The sequence below is a fragment of the Phyllostomus discolor genome, chromosome 8 (genome assembly GCF_004126475.2).
Source record: "Phyllostomus discolor isolate MPI-MPIP mPhyDis1 chromosome 8, mPhyDis1.pri.v3, whole genome shotgun sequence".
Classification (NCBI taxonomy): domain Eukaryota; kingdom Metazoa; phylum Chordata; class Mammalia; order Chiroptera; family Phyllostomidae; genus Phyllostomus; species Phyllostomus discolor.
The window spans coordinates 93,997,718-94,018,953 of NC_040910.2; the positions used below are offsets into that span (position 1 = coordinate 93,997,718).

A 21,236-nucleotide genomic window follows, 5' to 3' on the forward strand; every position below is an offset into this window, starting at 1 on the left:
ACACTGCACCCATGTGGCTCTTGTCACAGCCATCAGCAAACACTATGCCACCAAACCCTGTGGTCAGTGGCATGATCTTGCTTCCTCCTTCCGAGTTATTGTTGGTTTCCCAGAATGTGAGGGCTCCTCGGGGGATGACCCCTACCCCTTCTCTCTACCTGGGATTTCCTCCAGTTCTTCGAGCCTGACCCTCCCACCCTCCAATCTGGGCCTTCCTCAAACTACCCAGCCCTGGGGAACTGTGCCCCAATATCCATCTGCCTCCGGTGGAAGCCTGGAAGTTGACTACTCCCCTGCCCAATACCCCTCGGCCAATCAGTCCAAAGCCCTCGTTCTATCACAAGCCATACTCCCGAGTTTACCCACTTCTCGCCATTTTTCACTGTTGCCACCCTCATCGGGGACACTATCTTGCCTGTACCCCTGCAACAGCCTTTCGCTCATCTCCTCCCTTCCCTCCTGACCCTGCCTCCCACCTCCCCGTGGCAGCCTTGGGGTGTGAAGGAGAGCAGAGCACACCTTCCTCGCCACGCCCAGCGGCTTCTGCTGTGCTCAGCACAGGCTGCGGAGCCCTCCCCTGGCCTGCAGGGCCCTGCAGGTCTGGCTCCCGAGCCTCCTCCCAGTTCTCTGTGCTCCGATCACTTCAGCATCTCTCAGTTCCTGACCTGGGAGCTCTGTGGTTGCTGTTCACTCAGTCTGGGATGTTCTCCTCCACCTACCCTCCAAGTCTTCCCAGGCTGGCCTTTTCCTTCAATAAGCCCAAGCTGCTCAGAGGGCCCCTCCTTGACCAGCTCAAGGATCCCCTTCCCCATTAGTCTACCAAATAGCATTTTTGGTTTCTTCCCTAGCACCAAGTAACTTTATACCTCTTGTTCCTGTTTCCACAGGGATGTATGTCCCGAGGGCAGACTTCCCCTCCTTATTCACTGATACACTTACCAGAAACCGTGCTAGTGCAAAATCAGGCACAGAAAGGGGATGGATAAGTGATGGGTACAGCCTCCTGAGTTCCAGGTTGACACCTGCAGACCTGCCTCTCCCTCCATCTCTGTGTCCTGCTCAGGGCTGAGTAGGCTCTTGTGGGGCCTGAGCCCGAGATCCGCCCTGACGCTGGCCCTGCCCTCTGCAGTGGTGGGCCCACTCACCGGATGGGGAAGCCGGCGGCACTGATGTGGATGGTCTCCACGAGGCCACAGGCCTCCAGCTGGCTCAGCACCTGCAAGGGCGGGAGACAGGGTGGCGCCTGGAGCATGGGGCTGGCAGGCCAGACACAGGCCTCCTTCTGTGGCCCTGCCAGCGTGGACCTGCAGGGTCTCCTGGGGCTCCGCTGGTAGAGGCACAGTCTCTGGGGCAGTGAGAAATTAAATATGTCCCTGCTAGAAAGGGTCCCGGTGGCCCCAGGCTCCCTATGTGATGCACGGCTTCGGATGCAGCTGAGGCAGGTGCTGGTCCTGGCTCGGCCTCACCACCCCCACCAGTGCAGAGGCTCTCTGCCTCCTACGCAGCCCGACGCAGTTTCTGTTTTTATTTCATTCTTTGTGGGCAACCAAGGGGGGCATAGCGATGGGCATGGGAGGTTATTGTGTGCCGAGTCTTCTGGGACCTGAACTAAGTCTTTACCACAGGGCAGAGGGTCCTGGCGTTTAAGTCCTGAGATCACGTCTCCCAGATGACTGTGGGACTCTCTCCAGCACTCACACCTTGTCCACACCCCTTGGCACTGGTACCCTGAGCAGAGGGCAATTGCTTGCCATTGCTTTTGTGCAGATTAAAAAAAAAATCTAGACTGTGAGGTGAGACTGACTTTCAGTTAGTCACAAAAACCGTCCATTCCTCTGCATGGCTCCAGCCTCTCATCAGGGCACGTGGTTGGTGAGAAGACAGCGAGAGGCACTAGAGCTCCTACTTGCTTCCTGGGCCAGATCACCGTGCAGCGCACCAACCTCGCACCATATATGACCGCCCTGCAGAACTGGGGAGACGAGTCCTCCCCAACGTCAGGCCCAGCCCGAGAGATCCCCTCTGGCCATTCCATTTGGAGCAAATGTCCTGTCCTTCAGCCCCCCAGGGCCTTGTCCACATGAGGCTCTCTGCAAAGCCCTCTGGCCCCGTGTGAATTACCTCCTCCCGGAGGAAGGTCTGCGCCCGGCCCTGGCTGTTGGGCTTGATGCAGCGAATGTAGTGGGGTGTGGTGCCCTGCAGGACCTGCAGAAGCTGCTCCAGGGAGGCCTGCAGAGGGGAGGACAGCGACAGGGGCGGTCAGGCAGAGCCTGGAGCAGCCCCAGGGCATCAGCTGGGCCCAGGAGAGAGACTGCATCAAACACCTCCAGCAGCCCTCCCAGCCTTGAGACCGCAGAGACCAGGATCCTCACGTGCCCTGGGATGACTACTGGACGCTCTCACTGGCTGTGCCCAAAGCACACTCCTCCCCTCCCCTCCCACTGCTCCTCACCTCTGCCTCCAGGGACCTTTCTTGACCTGTGACCCTTTGCCTGGTTGGCCTATCTGTGTCAGGTCTCAGCCACCACTCCCCACCCCCAACAGCAATCTTCCTAGACGAGAACAATCTCAGAACCCCCTGCCATTCATTCAGGCAACAGCTGTGATTAAGCCAGACTCCTTCCTGTGTACAGGACACTGAAGTTTGTGCTGCTGCCTGAGCTCAGGGTCTGATGAGCCACACGGACACTGGACGGGCACCCTCTGTGGTGTGTCTGAGGCTGCACAGGAGAGTGCTGATCGAACCAGGGCTCCCATGGTGGCTTCTCAAGGAGGTGATGATAATACAGAGGTGTGAAGGATGAGGAATAAACTAAAGAGAGGGGCCACGAGGAGCAGAACGTGCCAGAGACAGTAGGAAGCGTAAGCTACGAGAGGTGACACATCTGCTCTGGCCAAGGACCAAGTCTGAGCAGGAAGCTGGAGAACGGGAACAGGCCAGGCCACGGAGGTTCATGTAGTTATTGCTCCTCCACCATCTCCCATGAGCAGTGGGTGAGAGACCCCACTGTGTCACCCAAAGGCCCTAGGCTTCCCATCATGTCAGTTACATGGACAGTCTATTTGCCTGTTCCCTGTCTATGTCTTCCACACGGAAATGTCCACTGCACGGACGCAGAACTCCTTTACCTGACGCATCCAAGCTCCCCAGGACACAGCACCAATCCTGGGAAGTGCTCAGCAAACATCTGAGATTGAGGAGTGGACCAAGCATATCACATCAGCACTGCCAAACCCACCTTGAACTTGGACACCACGGTCAACACAGGGGCCCTGCTCTGGCCAGAAGGCTCCTCCTGGGACTTCTCTTCGGGGTCAGTAGGAAACAACTTCTTGAGCAGGGGGTCCTGGGATTGCTGTAGGAGCGTGGTCAGCTCAGCGGGGACAGGGTCCTATTGGGAAAGGACAAGGGCAGCGGGTGAGGGCAGGTGGAGTACTGTCCAAGTACTGCCAGCCTGCTCACCCAGCCCCAGAAAAAGAGCTTCCAGGGGAGGGCAAGCCCCAAGTCTGAGGTGCAAGCTGATCACCTGTGAACCAGCAGACCCAGTGGGACCGGGCTCACTTCTGGGCAGGTCATGCCTGCTTAGCAGAGACCTCAGGCAGAAGTCCCAGGAGGTGACCCTGGGCTTCTGGGAACCAGGAGGATTCTGGGGATGTGTTCAGGAGGGAGGATGCACAACAGGAAGCTGCATGTGTGGGCAGCAATGACTCGCAGGGCGTTTTACGCAGGCCCCACGGGCTGCAGCGCTGTCCTCACCTTGTTCTTCTCCACCAGGCCTGCGGTGTGGTACTGCACGGGCCCCGCGTAGTGCAGCACGATGAAGCTGGGCTCGCGGCTGAGTCTGTCGCGGCCCAGGCAGGGGCTGCCTGCTAGGGCACCCTCGATGCGTGTCTGGAGCTGGGCTGCACTGCTCGGCCGGTTAAGGCGGCATTCCTGCATGGGGCGGGGCAGGCGGTTGGCCACGAAAGTGAGAGGGGCTCACCACACCCCAACAGTCCCCACCCCGCCGCCCTGATAGTAGCAGAGTTGTCGCACAGGCATCACAGTGACCCTGAGAGTGAAGGAGTATAGGGATTCGCAAACCCATTCGGCAGATGGGGAGACAGAGGCACAGAGAGGGCACAGCATAGTCTTCAAGGCCCCAGAAAGGCCCAAAGCCCAACTCTGGTGCTCAGCACACTAGCTGACACTCCTCACCTCATTTATGAGGGAGCAGATGCTGATGGGGCTCCCCTCGATGAGATCCAAACAGGTCTGGTTGTCCTGGTAGTTGACAAATGACCATGCCAGACCCTCAGCTGCATATTCCTCCTAGGGGGTGGGACAGGGGCACAGAAGGAGGCAGCTATGGTCCGAGGCCCGGAAGGGCCACCCGGTGGTTGGCCCCAGCAACACCGCATATTCCAGAATGGCATCAAAGAGGGAACTGAAGGTTGGGTCCTGGGGGCCAGGAAGACTGGGACGGCCCTGCCCCGTCACACCCTCACCTGCTGAGCCCTTAGGTAGTGAGCCACAAAGTGCTGTTGCAGCTTCTCGTTGGCGTAGTTGATGCACAACTGTTCTAGGCTGTTCTCGGGAAATGACTCGAACCGTACACATCAGCAGGCCTGGGAGGATGAGGGGAGAACCCGTGGGGCCACTGCAGGGCGGGGGTACTACAGTAGCCCAGGGTGGCTCAGGCAGAAGCCACATCCCTGGCAGCTCAGGGGTGAGGCGCCCTGCCCCACTCCAGAGTTCCCATCTCCACCACACACCCTCTCAGAACTCAGAGCAGGAAGGCCGTGGGAGGGGTGAGGGGCAGCCCAGGATACCTGCAATAGGCCCCTCCTGTGAGGCAACCAGGCCCCAGGGAAGGTTTTCTGCACCCAATCCGGTGTGGGGGCCCGGGCCTCCCCAGCCCAGCTTGTGTCTGGAATTCCATCGTTCTATTGACCTCAAAGGAGCCTCTGAGCTTTACTTCCTCCCCTGCCTGACCGCCCCGCCCTGGCTCCACTGCTGCCATCCTTCCCTCATCCTCGCGCCTCTCCTGAGTGCAGCTGGGTCTCTGGGGAGACAAGGCGCCCGCCCTCTGAGCCTGCTGGGGAGCTAGGGGCCAGTCAGATGTGGGCCCTGGGGAGAGCTGAGGTGTCCTTGCCCAGATGCTGGTGGATGGATGATGAGGAGGCGGAGATGCAGGGATGGGATAGGAGCTGCCCAGAGTCAGCACAGTGGGCTCAGGGCACCCCCTGTTCTTTTTATTGAATGCCTGCCCCATGTGGGTGGGAAGTGGGGATGCTGCTACCTATGAAAGTGGTCCAGGAGCCGGGGTCTGCCCAGATGCTGCTGTTGATCACGGATACCAGCCAGTCAAATAGCCTGTTACAGGGAGGGGGGTGATGGGGGAAAGGGTGGATCCTGGTGAGAGAGGGTCAGGCGGGGCCTGAGGGGAGGCAAAGTTGCTCCTCCAGCCGGGGTGCCACACCCTGGAGCGCCTGTGTTCTGAGCCCCACCGACAGACCGAGGGCTAACCCTCTCTGGGTTTCCCACCCAGCCCATCTTGACCGACAACAAGTGCCGGCTACGGCCGTGCACGCTCCCAGGCACAGACAGAGCTGTCCAGCAAGACTGGGCACGGGGCCAACTAGACTCAGCGGCTAGGCAGGGAGTGGGCTACCTCAGTGTCGTCCTGACACCCAGCTGGTGTCTTGACTAGAAGGGGCTGACGAGCAGGCCTGGGTGGGGTTCGTGAGTTAACTGGACTCCCCTGCAGAACTCAACCTGTGGTGCCCAGAGCTCAGGGCCCCGTCACGTCCGCCCACTCGGTCCCCCACAAGTGGGTCGTCCTTTATCTGCTCATTTTGCAGTCACTTGATGCAAAAGTTTTAAGTCTTTGGCCTCAAAATGTGACGTGAAATTAGCTTGGAGGCAGTGGAATGGAGTCTCCTGTGAACCGGGTTCAGGCTGGGCCCCGCTGCCCTGGCCATTTTCAGCTCAGAGGGTCTTACTCCCTCAGCAGTGCTTCTCAGGCTCTTGGTTCTTTGGGAAGTTCGTAAAAGCAGGCGGACCCTCTCCCCAAACGCCCAAGGTCCCACAGCACATGCTCATGCACATACACATGTTCTGTCCCCTAATTTCAAAGGGTTCTGGGCCCCTTGACACCTGTACATGGCACCCCAAAGGCTCTCAAAACGCAGAGTGAGAAACCACCCTTAACCACATGGCCAGAGTGTGGTGGATACGCCCATATAACCCGCTGGGAGTGGCTAGGACCCCCACCCTACCCTGTTCTGGGCTCCCACTCGCTGCTCATCCTGTGGCCCAAGCCTCTGGCCTGAGCTTCTGGCTCTGCCACATCTACCAGGTTCCCCAGGTGACTACGAAGAGCTGAAACACAAGGGCCCGTGGAGAAAGGGAGCCTACTCAGCCCCGGTCTGCACCTGGAACCTCTGGGGCCCGCCTGCCAGCGGAGAGCGAGGCAGGCTTTCCTCACCTATTGCCAAGGTCAAGGCAGGCTGATGTACGTACTAATGAGCTGAATCTAGGCCAGGCTGTGGCAACTTCCCCGCACAGAGCACTCTGAAATTGAGGCTAATGACCTTGCTCAGGGGAAGTCCCAGGAGCTACTCACTGCTGTCCCCAAGGATCTGGGGAGCAGGGAGAGAAACCCGACTGCTTTGTCTGGCGGCCCTCCCCCTGGGCCTGGGCCTGGGCCTGGGCCTACTGCATGGCAGTCTCTGGTTCAGATCCAGAGGGGGAGAATCCGGGAGGAGGCCAGGGCCCGGAGCGCTCACCGTGCGTAGACCAGTTTGGCCAGACAGTCTCTGCGGGTGCCGCACTCGGCCCGGGGGCAGGGCTTGAGGAACACCTGCTGCGGCCGCCCCGCCCTGATGGTCCTGACCCGCAGCGCCTCCAGCAGCGGGCCTTCCGGGAGCTGCAGCAGCGAGGCCGATGTCCCGACAGAGCCTGGGAGGGACAAACCTTCCATCCAAACAGCCCTCTTCATAAGGCAGCGAAGTCACTGCAGTGGAACCATGACCCCCCCCAAGTGCATGGAGGAAACCTCTCTGGGGGGCGAAGAGACCTGCTGAAGGCAGAGGCAGGATTTGAACCCAGAACCTCTGTGCCCCAGTCCACGCTGCCACATGTGGGACAAATGACTGTACAAACCCTCTGACTCTCACTTGCTCATCTGGAAAACGGAGACAGTGCTGCCTGCTTCAGAGATGGGGTGAGGAGTAACTCATCCAGGGCAGGGCCCTACAGCTGACGGGTTAACCAAGGGCACCACCCTCTGACCTCCTACCCAACCCCACCAATACTGGCTCTTTTCTGGGCAGGACCTGCCCTGCTCCCTGGGTGTGGGACCAAAGCCTGAGGCCCAGTCCCCCTCCACCCCTGCTCTCACACTGGGCACCGTCCATCAGCTGGCAGGGCTGGGCTTCATCCTCGGAGTCGGCGAACCGGACGTTGCCGAGGTGCAGGAGTCCAGCTAGGACCTGAGGGGCAGGAGGAGACACGAGGGGGGCACCTCGTCAAGGGCTGGAGCCTTGCCTGGGAAGGGCCTCTATTCTGCTGAATATGATCCTAACAGAGTAACAGCAGCTCTCGAGTACTGCCCACTTACTACACGGCTCTGCTAGACAGGACTCTATGCACGTTACAGGTGTCGTCTTGGCTAATCTATCAGCGTCAGTGAGGCAAGTGCTGTGACAATGCCCATGACAGGAGAGAAGGGGGGGGTTAAGTGAGAGCCCTGGCAGTCTGACTTCAGAAGCCTCCAGGGCGGCCAGTGGGGCTCCCCTGGCACCCACCGTCAGTCCCTCTGTCCCCTGCCTCCCCAGGAGCAGACCGGGTGGGACGCTGCTCCGTTACGTCCGGAGCAGGCTTGCTTCTGTGTGGCTGGTGGGGCTTGGCTGAGACTCCCTTCGGCCCCTTCTCAGCAGCTGGGCTCCCGCCTGGCCAGCCTGTGGGAGGATCTGTGACTTGGCTCTCTGTACAGTGGGGCCCTCCTGCCTCTATGCTCAGTGATCCCCAGGGATGAGCCCCCAGGGGCTGTAGGGAGAAGGATGTGGTACCCAATGAGCCATGTGGCTAGGCACAGGGTCGCACCACCCCCCAGCCAGCACTCCTGTCTGGACTCCTAGTGTTGCCCACTCCTGCTGTCCCTCTGGCCAAGTGCTAGCTCAGTGGTGCCCACACTGGCCATGACCCCCTTCCTGACCGAGCAGACCCCATCTGGAGGTGAAGGTCACTTCTCACTGCACTGCCATCTCCCTGGAGTGGCTTCCCTGTCTCTGCTGCCAGCCTCTCCGGTCCACCGCCTCCCACTGCTCTGGGGGGCGAGGAGGGTGAGGGGGTGGCGAGGTAGTTGGCCCTGTCAGCAGAGACAGATGGGAGAAGGGAGGCCACCAGTGGGGGTGAGAGGAGCCCGGCTCACCGGGGCCAGCACGGCCCAGGAGCGGGGAAGGAAGTGGGAAGCTGGAACTGCTATGCCCGGCACAAGCTCTACCTGTATCAGTGGTGTCTGCCTTGGGCAGGTCACGTTACCCTCTAGTTTTCCCAAGCATGAAATAGGATTAATCTCCGTATACACAGGACTGTTGAAAAACCAAGTGAGCTAAGTAATAGGTGTAAACGTGATTTTAAAATTCCTACACACTAGACAAACGTGTGGCAGCAACGCTTCCCTATTCCTGTCACTGTGGTAACAGCGGAGCCGGGCTCCTTGCGCCCTGAGGTCTGCCCACCCCTGTGCCGCTTTCTACTCCAGGCCTGTGTGCTCCTCGCCCTTCCTGCCTGGCACCCTGTGTCCAGGCTCAGTGGCACGGACGAGCGGTTGGCTTCTGGGAGGCTGCCGGCGGGGCCCAAAGTCTCTGATCCTCAGGGGAGACTCCTACGTTCAGAGAAGGGGCTGCCTGTTACCCTGTTAGATACAAGTGCAGTGGCTTTTCTTCTGACCTTAAAGATGTTGTTCTGGGTGGGGGTGTCGATGCCTAGATGAAGCATGGCCTCTCTGGTCACCTCGAAACAATCCTCTGAAAAGAAATCCAAGTCATAGCCCAGGGTCAGGGTCAGAGGTCAGCAGGGGCAGTGAGGGGTGAGGGAGGCAGGCCGTGAGCAGAGGGTGGCTGGGTGCTGGGGAAGACTCCCCCTACCTTCCAAGGTCCTCTCCGGGTTGGGCAGCCAGCAGAAGGCAGCTCCCTCGGGGAGGTGCCACTGGAGCCTCTCGTGTGCACTGGCTCCTTTGCAGATCTGCGGGAGGGGGGACAGGTGGCTGAGCTGGGGGCGTGCGGGAGGCCCAGGCCTGCAGAGACCCGGGGCTGAGATGAAAGGAGCGAGACACGGCAGTGATGTCACAAGACTGAGAGGTCGCCCTAGAGCACCCAGGGCAGCCAAGGGGCAAAAGCAGCAGCAAACAGTCGTGCACGTCTCCAACCCGGTGCACGACGCCCTGCCGCGGAGGACTGCGGTCTGCGCAGGACAGCACACTATCTGTGCTTTGGGGGACCACCTGTCTCAGGAAAGGGGCACAGCTCTGGAGAGTCCGCAGCACCTTCTGGTCTGACAGAGGGAACACACGTGCCCGTGCTGACGCCGCCCCGGGAGCCGAGGCCCGGTGTGAGGCAGTGCTGCAGAAAGTTTGCTGGAATGAGTGGGCGTCCCTGAGAGCAGGCGAAGAGGCAGGCATGGGGCAGGGAGGGGCGAGAGTCACAGGCCCACCTCCACCCTGTGTCTGGGCAGCTGTGGGCCCCGCCTGGCACAGACCTGGTAGAAGATGTGGAAGTTCCTCTCGCTGGAGGCCTGGCAGGCCACTCGAGTTTTCTCCAGGAGGTAGGTATGGACTGCAGCTCCGGTCATCTGCTGGGCCCTGGGCAAGCATGGTCAGTGCCCATTAGCTGCCCGTTCATTCCACAGGCATTTACTGTGTGCCAGACTGCAACCTTGCAACCCTCCTCCCTCCCCCAAGCCCTTCCACCTAGCTAACGGGGCCAGGAGCACGAGGGACTACTCAGCAGGTCCTTCAGTGGTCTGGGGGGGGGCCTCCTCCTGCAACCAGCGCCGAGGCGGGCAGGGCCGAGGCCTCTGTCAGTCGTCATGCCCCATCCCAAGGCAGGAGCAGACGCTCCAGCTTCAGGCTCAGGGGTGGGGCCCACACAGGTGGCCCTTTAACTAGAAGTTCCCAAGCAAGGGCAGAAGCCAGAAGGGACGTACAGGCGGTGACAAGCACACTGCCCCAGGGTCTACAGTGCCAGAGCAGCTCTAGTTCTCTAGATCAAAGGTCACCCTTAGGGTTCCCTAACTCTAATGAATCCCACACACATGCCTGCCAGGAGGAGCAGGGTTCTGCCCACCGGGCGGCCAGGGCTACAGACTGCTCCAGCCCCTTGCGAACTCCCTGCCCCAATCCCATCGGCCAGGTGGCAGCGCGATTACCTGTTCAGTTGGAGCTGGATGAACTTCCCGAAGCGACTGCTGTTGTTATTCCTCAGCGTGCACGCGTTCCCTGCAGGTCACACCTCCGGTTACAGGGCTCCCCCGAGTTCAGAGTCCTCAGGGGCCCAGGTGGTGCCGGGCTGCTGGGGGGCCCGTTTCTGCCCTCCAGTCGTCTAAAGGCCCCCTTTTGATTTCTGTGCCAGGGGGCACAGGATGAAGGAAAGGGCACTGGGGCTTCAGCAAGTGTGACTAGGGACTCAGAAGAACTCCAGCACCACGGTCACTCTGCCGAGGCTAGAGGGGTGGTGGGGAAGGACGGCGCCTCCTCCGCTGGAAAGAGGCTAAGGGACCCGGGAGGAGGCTGGGAGGCGAAGGCAGTGGCTGATACACTCATCCTCCAGCCCCCAGGGAGGGTCTCCCTGCTCCTGTCCCTGGGGGGTGGCAAACCGCAGAGGAAACGGGCCGGAGGCACTGTGCAGAAAACACTGAGCTCACCGAAAGCTTCCATGACAGGGTTGGAGTTCAAGATCCGCTGCTCGATCCTCTCTGCAGTCTTGTGGCTCTCCCGGGAGGTAGGTGAGGCGGCCACCACGGCGTAGAACTTCATCAGGCAACGGGACGTCCACGTCTGCGGCAGAAACAGCCCCGTGGGAGCCGGGTCCAAGTTCCCTCCCACTCCTGAGCCTGCCCGAGGGGGCGGTGCACACTGGCAGTCTTCACCACTGTGTGGGCACTAACCTGATGGGTGAATGCTGAGTTCAACTGTGATCTTGGGCAAGGCACTTCCCCCTCGGGGAAATGTGAGGCAGGGAGGTGCTTACTTCTGCTCCTCCTTGCTCCAGAGGATGCACTTAAGAGAACAGGAGGCCTGGGGCAGAGATGCGACCACCAACCCCTGACCTCAGCATGCTGCTGCGTCTCCGAGGACTCACTGATGGCTGATTACTCTGAGCTAAGGAGACTTCCCATGCTTCCCCCACCCCGATCCTATAGATGCAGGTGCCATTACACCTGTCTTCAAAATGATGAAACGAGTCATAGGGAGATTTTAGGTTTTGTCAAAGATCATGAATCTAGTAAATGATGAGGCTCTGATTTATACCCAGACAATCTAATGATAAAATTCTTACTGTTTTGTTTTCAATCAGCTGAAATGAGATATGGTTTCATTCAAATTTCTAATTGTTTGTTGGTGGAACATAGAAATACAGTAACTTTTTAAAAAACTTCATTCTAGGATATGTTCATTGATGAGAAAGGATGGGGGGGGGAGAGGCGGGGGAGGTTGCCTCCCGTGCATGCCCCGACCAGGATGGAACCCGCAATCCAACTGACCAGCCCGCTGGCAGGGCCTACTGGTTTTTGTATGTTGTGCCTGTACCTGTCACCTCACTAAACTCTCTATACCTCACTGCAACATTTCAGTTGTAGTGGCTTTTCTGGTGAATTCTCTTAAGTTTACGTGGGAGATGTTCCCCCTTTCCTATTTTTGGGAAGAACCGTGCAGAATCAGTAACGTTACTTCCTTAAATACTTCGTAGAATTTACAAGTGAAGCCAATGTGGAGAGGTTTTAAAATATGACTTCTATTGATTTTATATAGATCATTCAGGTTATGTCTTTTTGTGTGTGTGAGCTCTCCTAGTTTGTGTATTTCAAAATACTCTTCTATTTCATGTAAATTGTAGAATTTATTTGGAATAAAGTTGTCTATCATCATCTCTTATCAATCTATAAGATCTTTATTTATAGATTGATACCCATGATGTCAATTCTTTTATTTCTGACATTGGCAATTTCTTCTTCTGTCTTTAAGTTTGACTACAGGGTAATGTTTTATTAATCTTTTCAAAAACTAGCCTTTGATTTTACTTATTTTCCCTATTATTTTTCTGTTTTCTATTTTATCGACTTTTCCCTTTAATTTCTTCTTCGTGTACTTTGGGTTCGCCGTATTCTTTCCCCGCCTGGCTTCTTAGGGTGGAAGCTCAGAGCCTTGACTGGAGCTTAGCCTTTTCTAAAATAAGCATTTAACGCTTCAAGTTTCCCTCTAGGCACTGCTATTGTAAAAAAAGGATAGGTTTTCACATGTTGTGCTTTCATTTTCATTCAGTTTACAGTATTTTCTAATATCCCTGTGATTTCATCTTTGACCCACAGGACATTTAGAAGGATGCTTTTGATTTCCAAATGCTTTGGGATTTTTCAGTCTGTTTGTTTCCAGTTCAGTTCTACTCAGGACAGAGAACACAGTTTGTATGATTTTAATCTTTTCAAACTGAGATTTGTTTTGTGGTTCAGAAATGCTGCATGTTATTTTCTCTTACTGTTATTTTCTCTCACCAATTTATCGTCATGAAATATCTCATCCTTAGTAACATTCCTTGTTTTAAAATCTACTTTGTTTCATATTAATATGACTATTGTAGTTTTCCTTTGACTACTGTTGGAATGGTATATCTTTTCATATTTTTACTTCGAATCTATGTCTTTATAATTATATTGGATTTCTTGAAGAAATCATATAATTTGAGTCTTGCTTCAAAAACATCCAATCTGACATTCGCTGTCTTTTAACTGGAGTGTTCAGTCCATTACATTTAATTTAATAAACACTATGGTTGGGTTTCAACCCACCATCTTGGTATTTCTTTTTAATTTGTTCTATGTGATCTTTGTTACTTTTTTCTTCTGTTATTGCTTACCACTGAATTTAGTAATTGTATGATTCCATTGTATCTCCACAATAAACTGTTACTATTTTTGCCTTATAGTAATGTATCTTTTAAAGAGAAAATAATAAGATGTCACATCTCCAATGCTCTTTATTGTATCAATCCAAATTTTCACCTGGATTCATATTCCTTTGGCCTAAAGAACTTCCTTTAATATTTCATGTAGTACAGATCTGCTGGCGATGAACTTCCTCAACTTTACTTCACTTTCAGTTTTGAAAGATATTTTTGCAAGTAATAGAATTCTACATTGACGGGTATTTTCTTTCATCAGTTTCAAAGATGCCATTCTATTATCTTTGGACTTGCAGCTTCTGACAAGATGCCTGTTGTCATTCTTTGTTCCTCTTTATGTGACGTTTACTTTCCTGGCTTTCTTTAAATTTTCTCCTTATGTTTGGTTTGCGGCAATCTGACCATAATATGTCCAGGTGTGATTTCTTTCTTTCATCCCACTTAGTGTTTCCTGAACTTCTAGGACCTGTGCTTGCTACCTGTTGTTAGTTTTATAAGGAGTTCTGGCTCATGTCTGTCCTCTTCTCCTGAGACACTGATTACAAGTATGGTAAACTGCCTGGTACCGTATCACAGCTCTGGGACGTGCCTTTTGGTTTTTCAATTTGGATTAAATCTACTGACCTACTGTCAAGTTCACTGGTGTATTCTTTTGCATATCTGCTGATAAGCATAAAGAAACTGTTCATCATGTTTCACATTTTTATCATTTCCTTTGAACTCTTTATAGTTTCCACCTCTCTCTGATGAAGAGATCAGAAAAATCTTTTCTGGAGACAGAGACAGGCCCGTGAGAAAAATGATAAATATCCGTGTTCCCGCGAGTTTAGAAAGCTGTCTATAGTGAGGCTTCCTGTTGGTGAACAGAGAGAGTCTAATCAGGTGCTTCATGCTTTCTTCTGAAGTATGAACAGAAATTTGAGGATCATTACCTATCTGACAAAGTTCTTTTATATGAATGGCAAATATAACAAGAAAAGGAGAAAAAGGAACAAGAAGGAAACAGAGTCACTGCAAGAAGACGAGTAAAATCACGACATATCCTCAGTGACAGAGAAGATGCTAACCCTACGAAGCGAGACTGGGATACTGGGGGAAATAACATCCAGAGAACAAGAGAGCGTCCTCAGAGCTAAAATGTTTAACAAAAATTCGGCATTCAAAAGACTTCAAAGGTATTTTGAAAAAGAAAAAAAAAAACTAGAAAGGTAAAGTAAGAAATATATTTCAGAAGATAGAACAAATGTTAAGAGAATGAAGAATAGGTGAGAAAAATAAGAATATTAGACAATGAATCAAACTTACCAATAGAGGGGACTAAATTATTAGATATACTACAAAAATATTTCCCCAAACAAAAAACATGAGCTCCTAAGTTAAAAAGACCCACATAAAGTATCCAGCATGGAAAGTAAACAAAACAAAACAAAAACACGCTGAGATAACACCAGCCTGAGTTTTAATACCCATGGATAAAAGAGAAGATCCTAAAAGCTTTTGGAAAGAACAAAACACATCACCATTTATGATTGGGATTCTCCCAAGTAATACTCCAAAGAATATATAAGGAAAAAAAAAAACCCTTCTAAATTTGAAAAGAAAACGATTCCTAACCTAAATTTATAAAACCCAGCCAATATACCCAGTTTGAGGCAGAATAAACATTTTCAGATGGGCAACAACTCAGAAACTTGTTGTCCACTTAACCACTTTTTTCAGGAAGCCACTGAAGAATGTTCTCCATAAAAACAAGGCGGTCAGGAAGGAAGGAAGCCATGGATTCCAGCAGCAGGGGGTTCACCGTGGCAGAGGCCGCTCGCTCGGACCCCAGAGGGAGGCAGAGAATGTGCACGCGCGCACTGCGAGGCGGGAGCCCCGGCAGCCACCAGCGCAGAGGGGAGCGGACCTGAGAGCTCTAGGAAGGGCATCTCGAAGGAAAAAAAAAACCTGATGTACTTGCTGGTTGACCAGGCTGGGAAAGCTCTGGTGAGAAGTTTGGTAATAATTTAATAACAGACATATAGAAACTAAATCAGTGAAAAAATGGGGTAATTAAGTGAAGGAAAGTAAAAACTACACAAGAAAGGAAAGAGATCACGTGATTCTGCTGTGAACAATAATATACATGATTATAATATAAATATTGCACATTAAGTTAATTAGAAGCCATGATAAAATTACATATGTGTTTGAGGTAGGGAAATAGGACTAAACCCTCATCAGAGCAGGAAATGAAAAGATTAGGTCCAAAACTGAAGAAACACCCGTGACTAACGATATGAGCACACCGTTTGGAAACATGATAAAAACGTGTGAAAGCGGCCAGAGAGGGCTGAGAGATACGGGGCAGGGTTGCTTTGTAGTTTTTGTCAACTCTGTAGTGTTGCTTAGTTTTGAACTGTGCAACTATGCTACTTGTTAAAAATAAATTTAAAGAGCACACCAGGCCCAGGCCCTGACCACCAAGGCTGCTCAGTAACGGGTCACTGCACTCTGGCTGCGTGAGTCTGGAGCCGGTCAGCCTCAGCTCCCCAGAGGGACCATGGGCTTTGCGCAGGAGCTGGACAGCTGCCCCCACACTGGCCACCTCGATACAGCTCTGAAGATCCCCTCCACACCCAAGTGCAAGTCCTCATCTCTTCAGCCTACTGTCTTCGTCTGTGTCCTTGTCTATCTTCCCCAGTGGACTAACAGCCCTCCCCTCGGCCCCCAGTGGCTAGCCCAGGGCCTGGAATCTCACAGGTGCTCTGAGCTCAGCAATTTTCTCATATGTAAGGGTTGATGGAGGGGTTCATGGTCCACAGAACCCCTTGTGAGGGTGAGTTTTGTGGAAAGGGCGGGTGGCTGGGTGAGACTCGGCAAGGAGGTAGCGAGGCCTGGGCCAGCAGCCTCTCCGACCAGCTGTGCAACTCCTTGCCCATCCTTGTGCAACCTCTGGTCTCACCTGTCACGGTTCTGCCACCCAGGGAGCCACGCGACCACACCAGGAGCTTCTGGCCCAAGGCACTGCCCCTGACACCTTGGGCAACACAGCAGATGCAGGTGGGCTACTCCACAACCCCCTTCCCACGAGGATCCCCAGCTCCCTCTAGTGCCTGGGTGCACCGGTTCCCTGAACTCTCACGGAAGTCCCACGAATTACACGTTGGTCTTCCCCTCCTCGCCACTTCACAGGTGAAAGAGCTGAGGTGTGCAGAAGCTACATCCCGTTCTGGTGCTCCCTGAACGCTACACTGGAGTCCCCGACAGCTGACTTTTGTCTCCATCGGTGTCAGAGCTGGGAGACCCGCGATGAGAAAATGAAGGTGTGCGGGGAGGAGGCACACCCGGAGTTACATCAGAGCTGGTGGAAGAGCCTGGCCTGGAGTCCTGCCCCCTAATTTCCGTTCTGGCTTGCCCGCCACTACGCACTGACTCCCTGCCAGCCTGTCTGGGAGTGACATGGCAGCAGACACCCCACGGGGAACGACACCCGCCTCTCTGCCCACCCAGACCACCGTGAAGCTGACAGGTGGGGCAAAAGGTTCTCCTACCTTTCCGGCACCACTCTCTCCACTGACAATGATAGACTGGTTGACTGGCTCGGTCAGGCTCTTGACATTCCTGTAGGTCTGCTCACCCACAGCGAAGATGTGGGGCTTCAGTTTCTGAAACGTCAAGGGGTGAAAGGTCATGTGAGAGAAGGCCTGACTCAAAGGACGGCTAATCCAGTGATGGCTGAGACGAGGAGCCTGCCAACAGCAGGGCCTAGAGGCTTCCCCTGCAACAATTTCCCGGCTGTACCAGCGTCAGGCCCAACTGTGGGCCCCTGGGTGGCTTTGCCCACTTGCCTTCTCTCAGTCTGGAGGCACTGCTAGCCTTGAACATTTCATCCTCCCGTTTGCCTTTTTTTTTAAAGAGTACTTTTATTTTTTCCTCCTATCTTTTTTTAAAAAATTTAACTTAGAGGTGGGGAGAGAGGGAAAAAGTGAGGGAGAGAAACAGCAATGTGCAAGAGAAACATGGGTTGGATGCTTCTCACACACCCCCCAACTGGGGACCTGGCCTACAACTCAGGTATGTGCCCTGGCTGGGAATCGAACCAGTGACCTTTGGGTTGCCCAAACCACTGAGCCACACCAGTCAGGGCCCCCATTTTATTTTAATAGTCTTGTTGTGCTCTTTAGTATCTGTTATTGTACTTTGCAGTTTGCAAAGAATTTCTTTCAAGTTATCACCGAAGAAGTCCCCATTAGTTGGATAGCTAACCCTGTTTCATAGATGAGAAATCTGAGGTTCAGGGGGTTAAATAACCTTCCCAAGGCCACTCAGCAAGTAAATGCAGCCACCTGATTGCACCCCAAACCACTGTTCTCTTCGCCACTGAGTATTAACTGTCTTCAATGTGCTAAGTGTCGAGGTGGGCACTGGGGAAACGGAGGGGACTGTGACATGGCCTTTTCCTTTGAGGAGGGAGAGAGTGTGATATATGGGCTCTCAGGACAGACTGCACAAGGATTCCATGTGGACACTTAACCACGCATGAGGTTCTGGAGGCCAGCGCACCTGCGCAATGCCTAGCCTGCCCAGCGCTGCCCGACCCACGATGATCGCCTACCCAGAGCTTCCTGAAGGGAGAAGGCGTGGCTCTAGACGGTGACAGAGCTGTCCCTCTCTCCTGTTCTTGCCCCAGTCACTTCTCACCTGGACTGTTTACAAAGTCTCCAGCTGTTCTCCCTGCCTCCTGTCTCACCTTCTTCAACACAACTCCCCCAACTTCCAGGGAAATTATCCCCACGGTGGGCTCCGCTCAGCCCCACCTCCACCCTGATGAAGCGGCTTTGTGCCCGCTCTCTGCCTGCTGTGGGGTCTCAGACCCCTCACCACCAGGCTTGGACCGTCTCTCTTCCCACCTCATCCGCCGCCTCTCCCCTGCAGCCCCTGCCTGCCAGCAAGTCTGCTCTCGCCTCTCCCTGAACACACGGTGTGGTTTAGCACCGACTCATCTGTTCCCTGCCTGCGCTGCCCCGCCCCTAACCCCATACGAATTTATTCCTCTCGGTAAAGATGAACTGGTGCTGAATTTTCTAGGGCAATCCTTATTGCATGTAATGTTTTCCTTTTCCTAAATAGTGGTGTGTTAAATACACAAATGTACCTTTGTAAATCTTTTCCTACTAATAAATTCATACACAAGAAAAGAATACTTCGCCCATGTCTGTTTTATGATCCAGACTCAGTACACAAATGTTTGTTTATCATCCAGTTTGCAGTACTGTCACATGCCCAAACTTCCCTGAGCTCCTGGTGGGCAGCGCTGAGGCACCAGCAGACCTGAAACAGCCGCAAGGCTGGTGAATAGATGGGTGAGGACAGGGGAGCTGAAAGGAGGCCTAAGCGGAAGGAGGGGAGCCCTGGGGGCCTGGAAGTGGCTGAGTCTTACCTGGGGCTGAGGAGCAGCGTGGTACTCTTGCATCAGCTCTGGTGAGTAGAGCTGAGGGATGGGCTTGAACGGGTTCAGAGCCACCAGGGTGCAGCCAGCATTGGTGTAGAAGGTGTCTGCCACGTACCGGGCCTGCAAACACCTCAGGACTGAGGCAGAGGTGCTTTTAGCAAACTCTGGCTCAAATGCAGACACAAGCACACACACAGACATCCGCCTAACAGGGCTCCCTCTGCAATTAGCCAAGAGCCATTCGATCCCAGCAGCTCCCTGATGAATAGGTACAAGATCTAATTAAGATGAGTGCCAAATCTGGAGCAAAGTCTGCGCTGGGGAGCCCAGGTGCAGCTGCCAGGCAGGTCTGAAGCAGCTTCTCTGGCTCCCGGTCAGGAGTCCTGCCTGCCTCGATCTGGCCAGGGGAAGCTGTGCGAATGCCCACACCAAACCTCCTCCCTCCTGGAGACGAAACTTGGGAGGAAAGGGAGGCCCATACCTGTCTCCAGCGTCACAGGATTCACCTTAGTGAGGTCATCCAGCAGGTGCAACGGGGCCTCCTGGCCCAGGAACTCGTGCAGGTCTTCTCTGCCATGGGCATCAGGGCCTGACCTATGGCCGTTCACCTGGAAGGGAGTAACAGGGCCAGGAGAGCTGGGACCCGGACCAGCTGGCAGCTCTGTAGGGGTGAAGGCCTGTCCAGTGGCAAGAGAACTGGCCTCCAGTATCACAGTCTGGCTGGGTTCAAGTTTCAGTTCTGCTATTCCTTAGGCTTGTAAGCCTGGGTAATTACTTAACCTCTCTGAGCCACAGTTTATTTGTAAATAAAAGAAAATAAAAGAAAAAGAAAACCAGTTCACAGGGTTATTGGGAAAAAAAAAGTGCTATACAAAGCATGCAGTCCTTGGCACAAAGGATACAGTCAGTAAATCAATAAAAACTATTCCCTCTCCAATGCCATGAGCTCCAGCTTCCAGGCTGGCCAGCTACTAGTCTTACTGGGTCCAGCAGGGGTGGGGGCCGTGGTTGGGGGCCAGCATAGGAGTATTGCAAAGGAAGAGAACCGTGTTTTGGGCCTTTTTTGGAAAAAACCATCCAACTTGACATGAAAAATTAGCTGTGAGGTAGTCTCATATCTTCATTACCTGCCTCTTGGGGATTAAATTTAGTCTGGCTAATTACATAATTAGTTCCTTCTGCCCTGGGTCTACTTAAGAGGCTCAGAAGTCAGATGAGGTCAAGAATGGGCACGAAGAGGAACAGGCCCTTTCTCCTTCTCCTTGCCCATGCGTGATGCCAACACTTCCCATGTGTTTCTTCTCCCCATTTCCCCTCTTGTCTCCCTGGGGCTGTAGGGAAGGTGGGGTGGGGAGTAGGTGGACGCAGTAACCTGGCTGAAATCTGCTTTTGGAGGAAGGGGTCTGTGATAAGACGTGTGGGTTTCCAATGAGACTAGTGAACCCGACAAGTTCAAACTCCTGAAGCCCAGGTGGCAGGTGTCATCGGAGAGACCCAGTAACAAGTTTCTTTCCAGAGATGTTGCCTCTGCATGGGACTTGGGCCCACCCTGATGCACACGGCAGAGTGCTGGCCTCCAGAACAAGTGCTGAGGTCTGGGCACGGCTGCGTCCATGTAAATCCCCCTGCTTTAGTGGGTAAGTCTCACTCGCGAACCCAGCCAGCTTCTGAACAGCTCTGATCTCTGGGTTTGAATGCTGCTTCCACCATTTACTAGTTGCAAAATCTCATGTAAATTTCTTTATCTCTTTGCAACTCCATTCTCGTCTGTAAAATGGGAATGGTGGTAGCACCCACTATAATTAGTATCTTACTGTAAATACTAATAAGCACATAAAGTATTTTAAAAAGGCACCAGGTATATGCCCCGCCCCCAACTAGCTAGTATTATTCTTTTAAAAGCACTTCTTCTAATTGTGCAATAATATATCAAGGGCCTTAAAACTACACATGTCCCTTAAGCCTGCAATTCTGTTTGTGGAAAGTGACCCTATATAAAAGGCCATAAAAATGTTCTGTATATATATGAGCCATTTACAACTGTAAAAATGGAAAGCAACCTGAATTTCCAAATAGTAGATGGTTTATAGTACATCCTTATAATGTAATAAAGGTCGCAAAAAAATATGATACCTTTAAATGTTTTTAAAAAATATACTTAGGTGAAAAAAATCTAGGATATTCTCTAAAATGTTGGTTGATAGTACAATTATGGGTAATTCTAATGTTCTCTTTGCTTATCTATATGTTCCACATTGCTTATAATGAATGTGACCTTGAGTAAGTCGCTTAACATCTCTAGCCTTATACCCAGAATAAGGGCATGATAGCACTGTGCATGCTGTATCTTTCTCGGGGACTAAACAAAATTGTATGTGTACTCCTTACCATAGTGCCTACTACACAGCTAGGGCTCAATGTCGAGTAGCTGCTACCATGATTATAATAAACTTTACAGACCATAAAGAGTTCAGGGAAGACAGCTGTCCTGCCTGCTTCTCTCCAGCCTTCAAGCCTGTTTCATGAGCTGAAAGGCTGGGAGAAGGCCAAGGGGCAGTGTCCACCATGGCCCCCTTAAGGCTGGCTGGCCTCACACTCAGTCATCGTGCTGAGTCTCAGGCACTTCGCTGCCTAGGAC

General features: G+C 53.2%; 1 protein-coding gene across 1 annotated transcript in view; it reads right to left on the minus strand.

The window, feature by feature from the left end:
• MYO19 (myosin XIX) overlaps positions 1 to 21,236 on the minus strand; it is a 30,390-nt gene that overhangs the window by 6,035 nt on the left and 3,119 nt on the right. Inside the window, 18 exon segments of the mRNA XM_028521418.2 lie at positions 1,146 to 1,216; positions 2,122 to 2,229; positions 3,240 to 3,392; positions 3,758 to 3,934; positions 4,199 to 4,312; positions 4,489 to 4,600; positions 4,602 to 4,608; positions 5,283 to 5,356; positions 6,772 to 6,943; positions 7,386 to 7,476; positions 8,939 to 9,015; positions 9,136 to 9,232; positions 9,746 to 9,848; positions 10,415 to 10,484; positions 10,910 to 11,042; positions 16,698 to 16,811; positions 18,587 to 18,735; positions 19,080 to 19,206. Of these exon segments, the coding sequence (XP_028377219.1) occupies positions 1,146 to 1,216; positions 2,122 to 2,229; positions 3,240 to 3,392; positions 3,758 to 3,934; positions 4,199 to 4,312; positions 4,489 to 4,600; positions 4,602 to 4,608; positions 5,283 to 5,356; positions 6,772 to 6,943; positions 7,386 to 7,476; positions 8,939 to 9,015; positions 9,136 to 9,232; positions 9,746 to 9,848; positions 10,415 to 10,484; positions 10,910 to 11,042; positions 16,698 to 16,811; positions 18,587 to 18,735; positions 19,080 to 19,206 (1,949 nt within the window).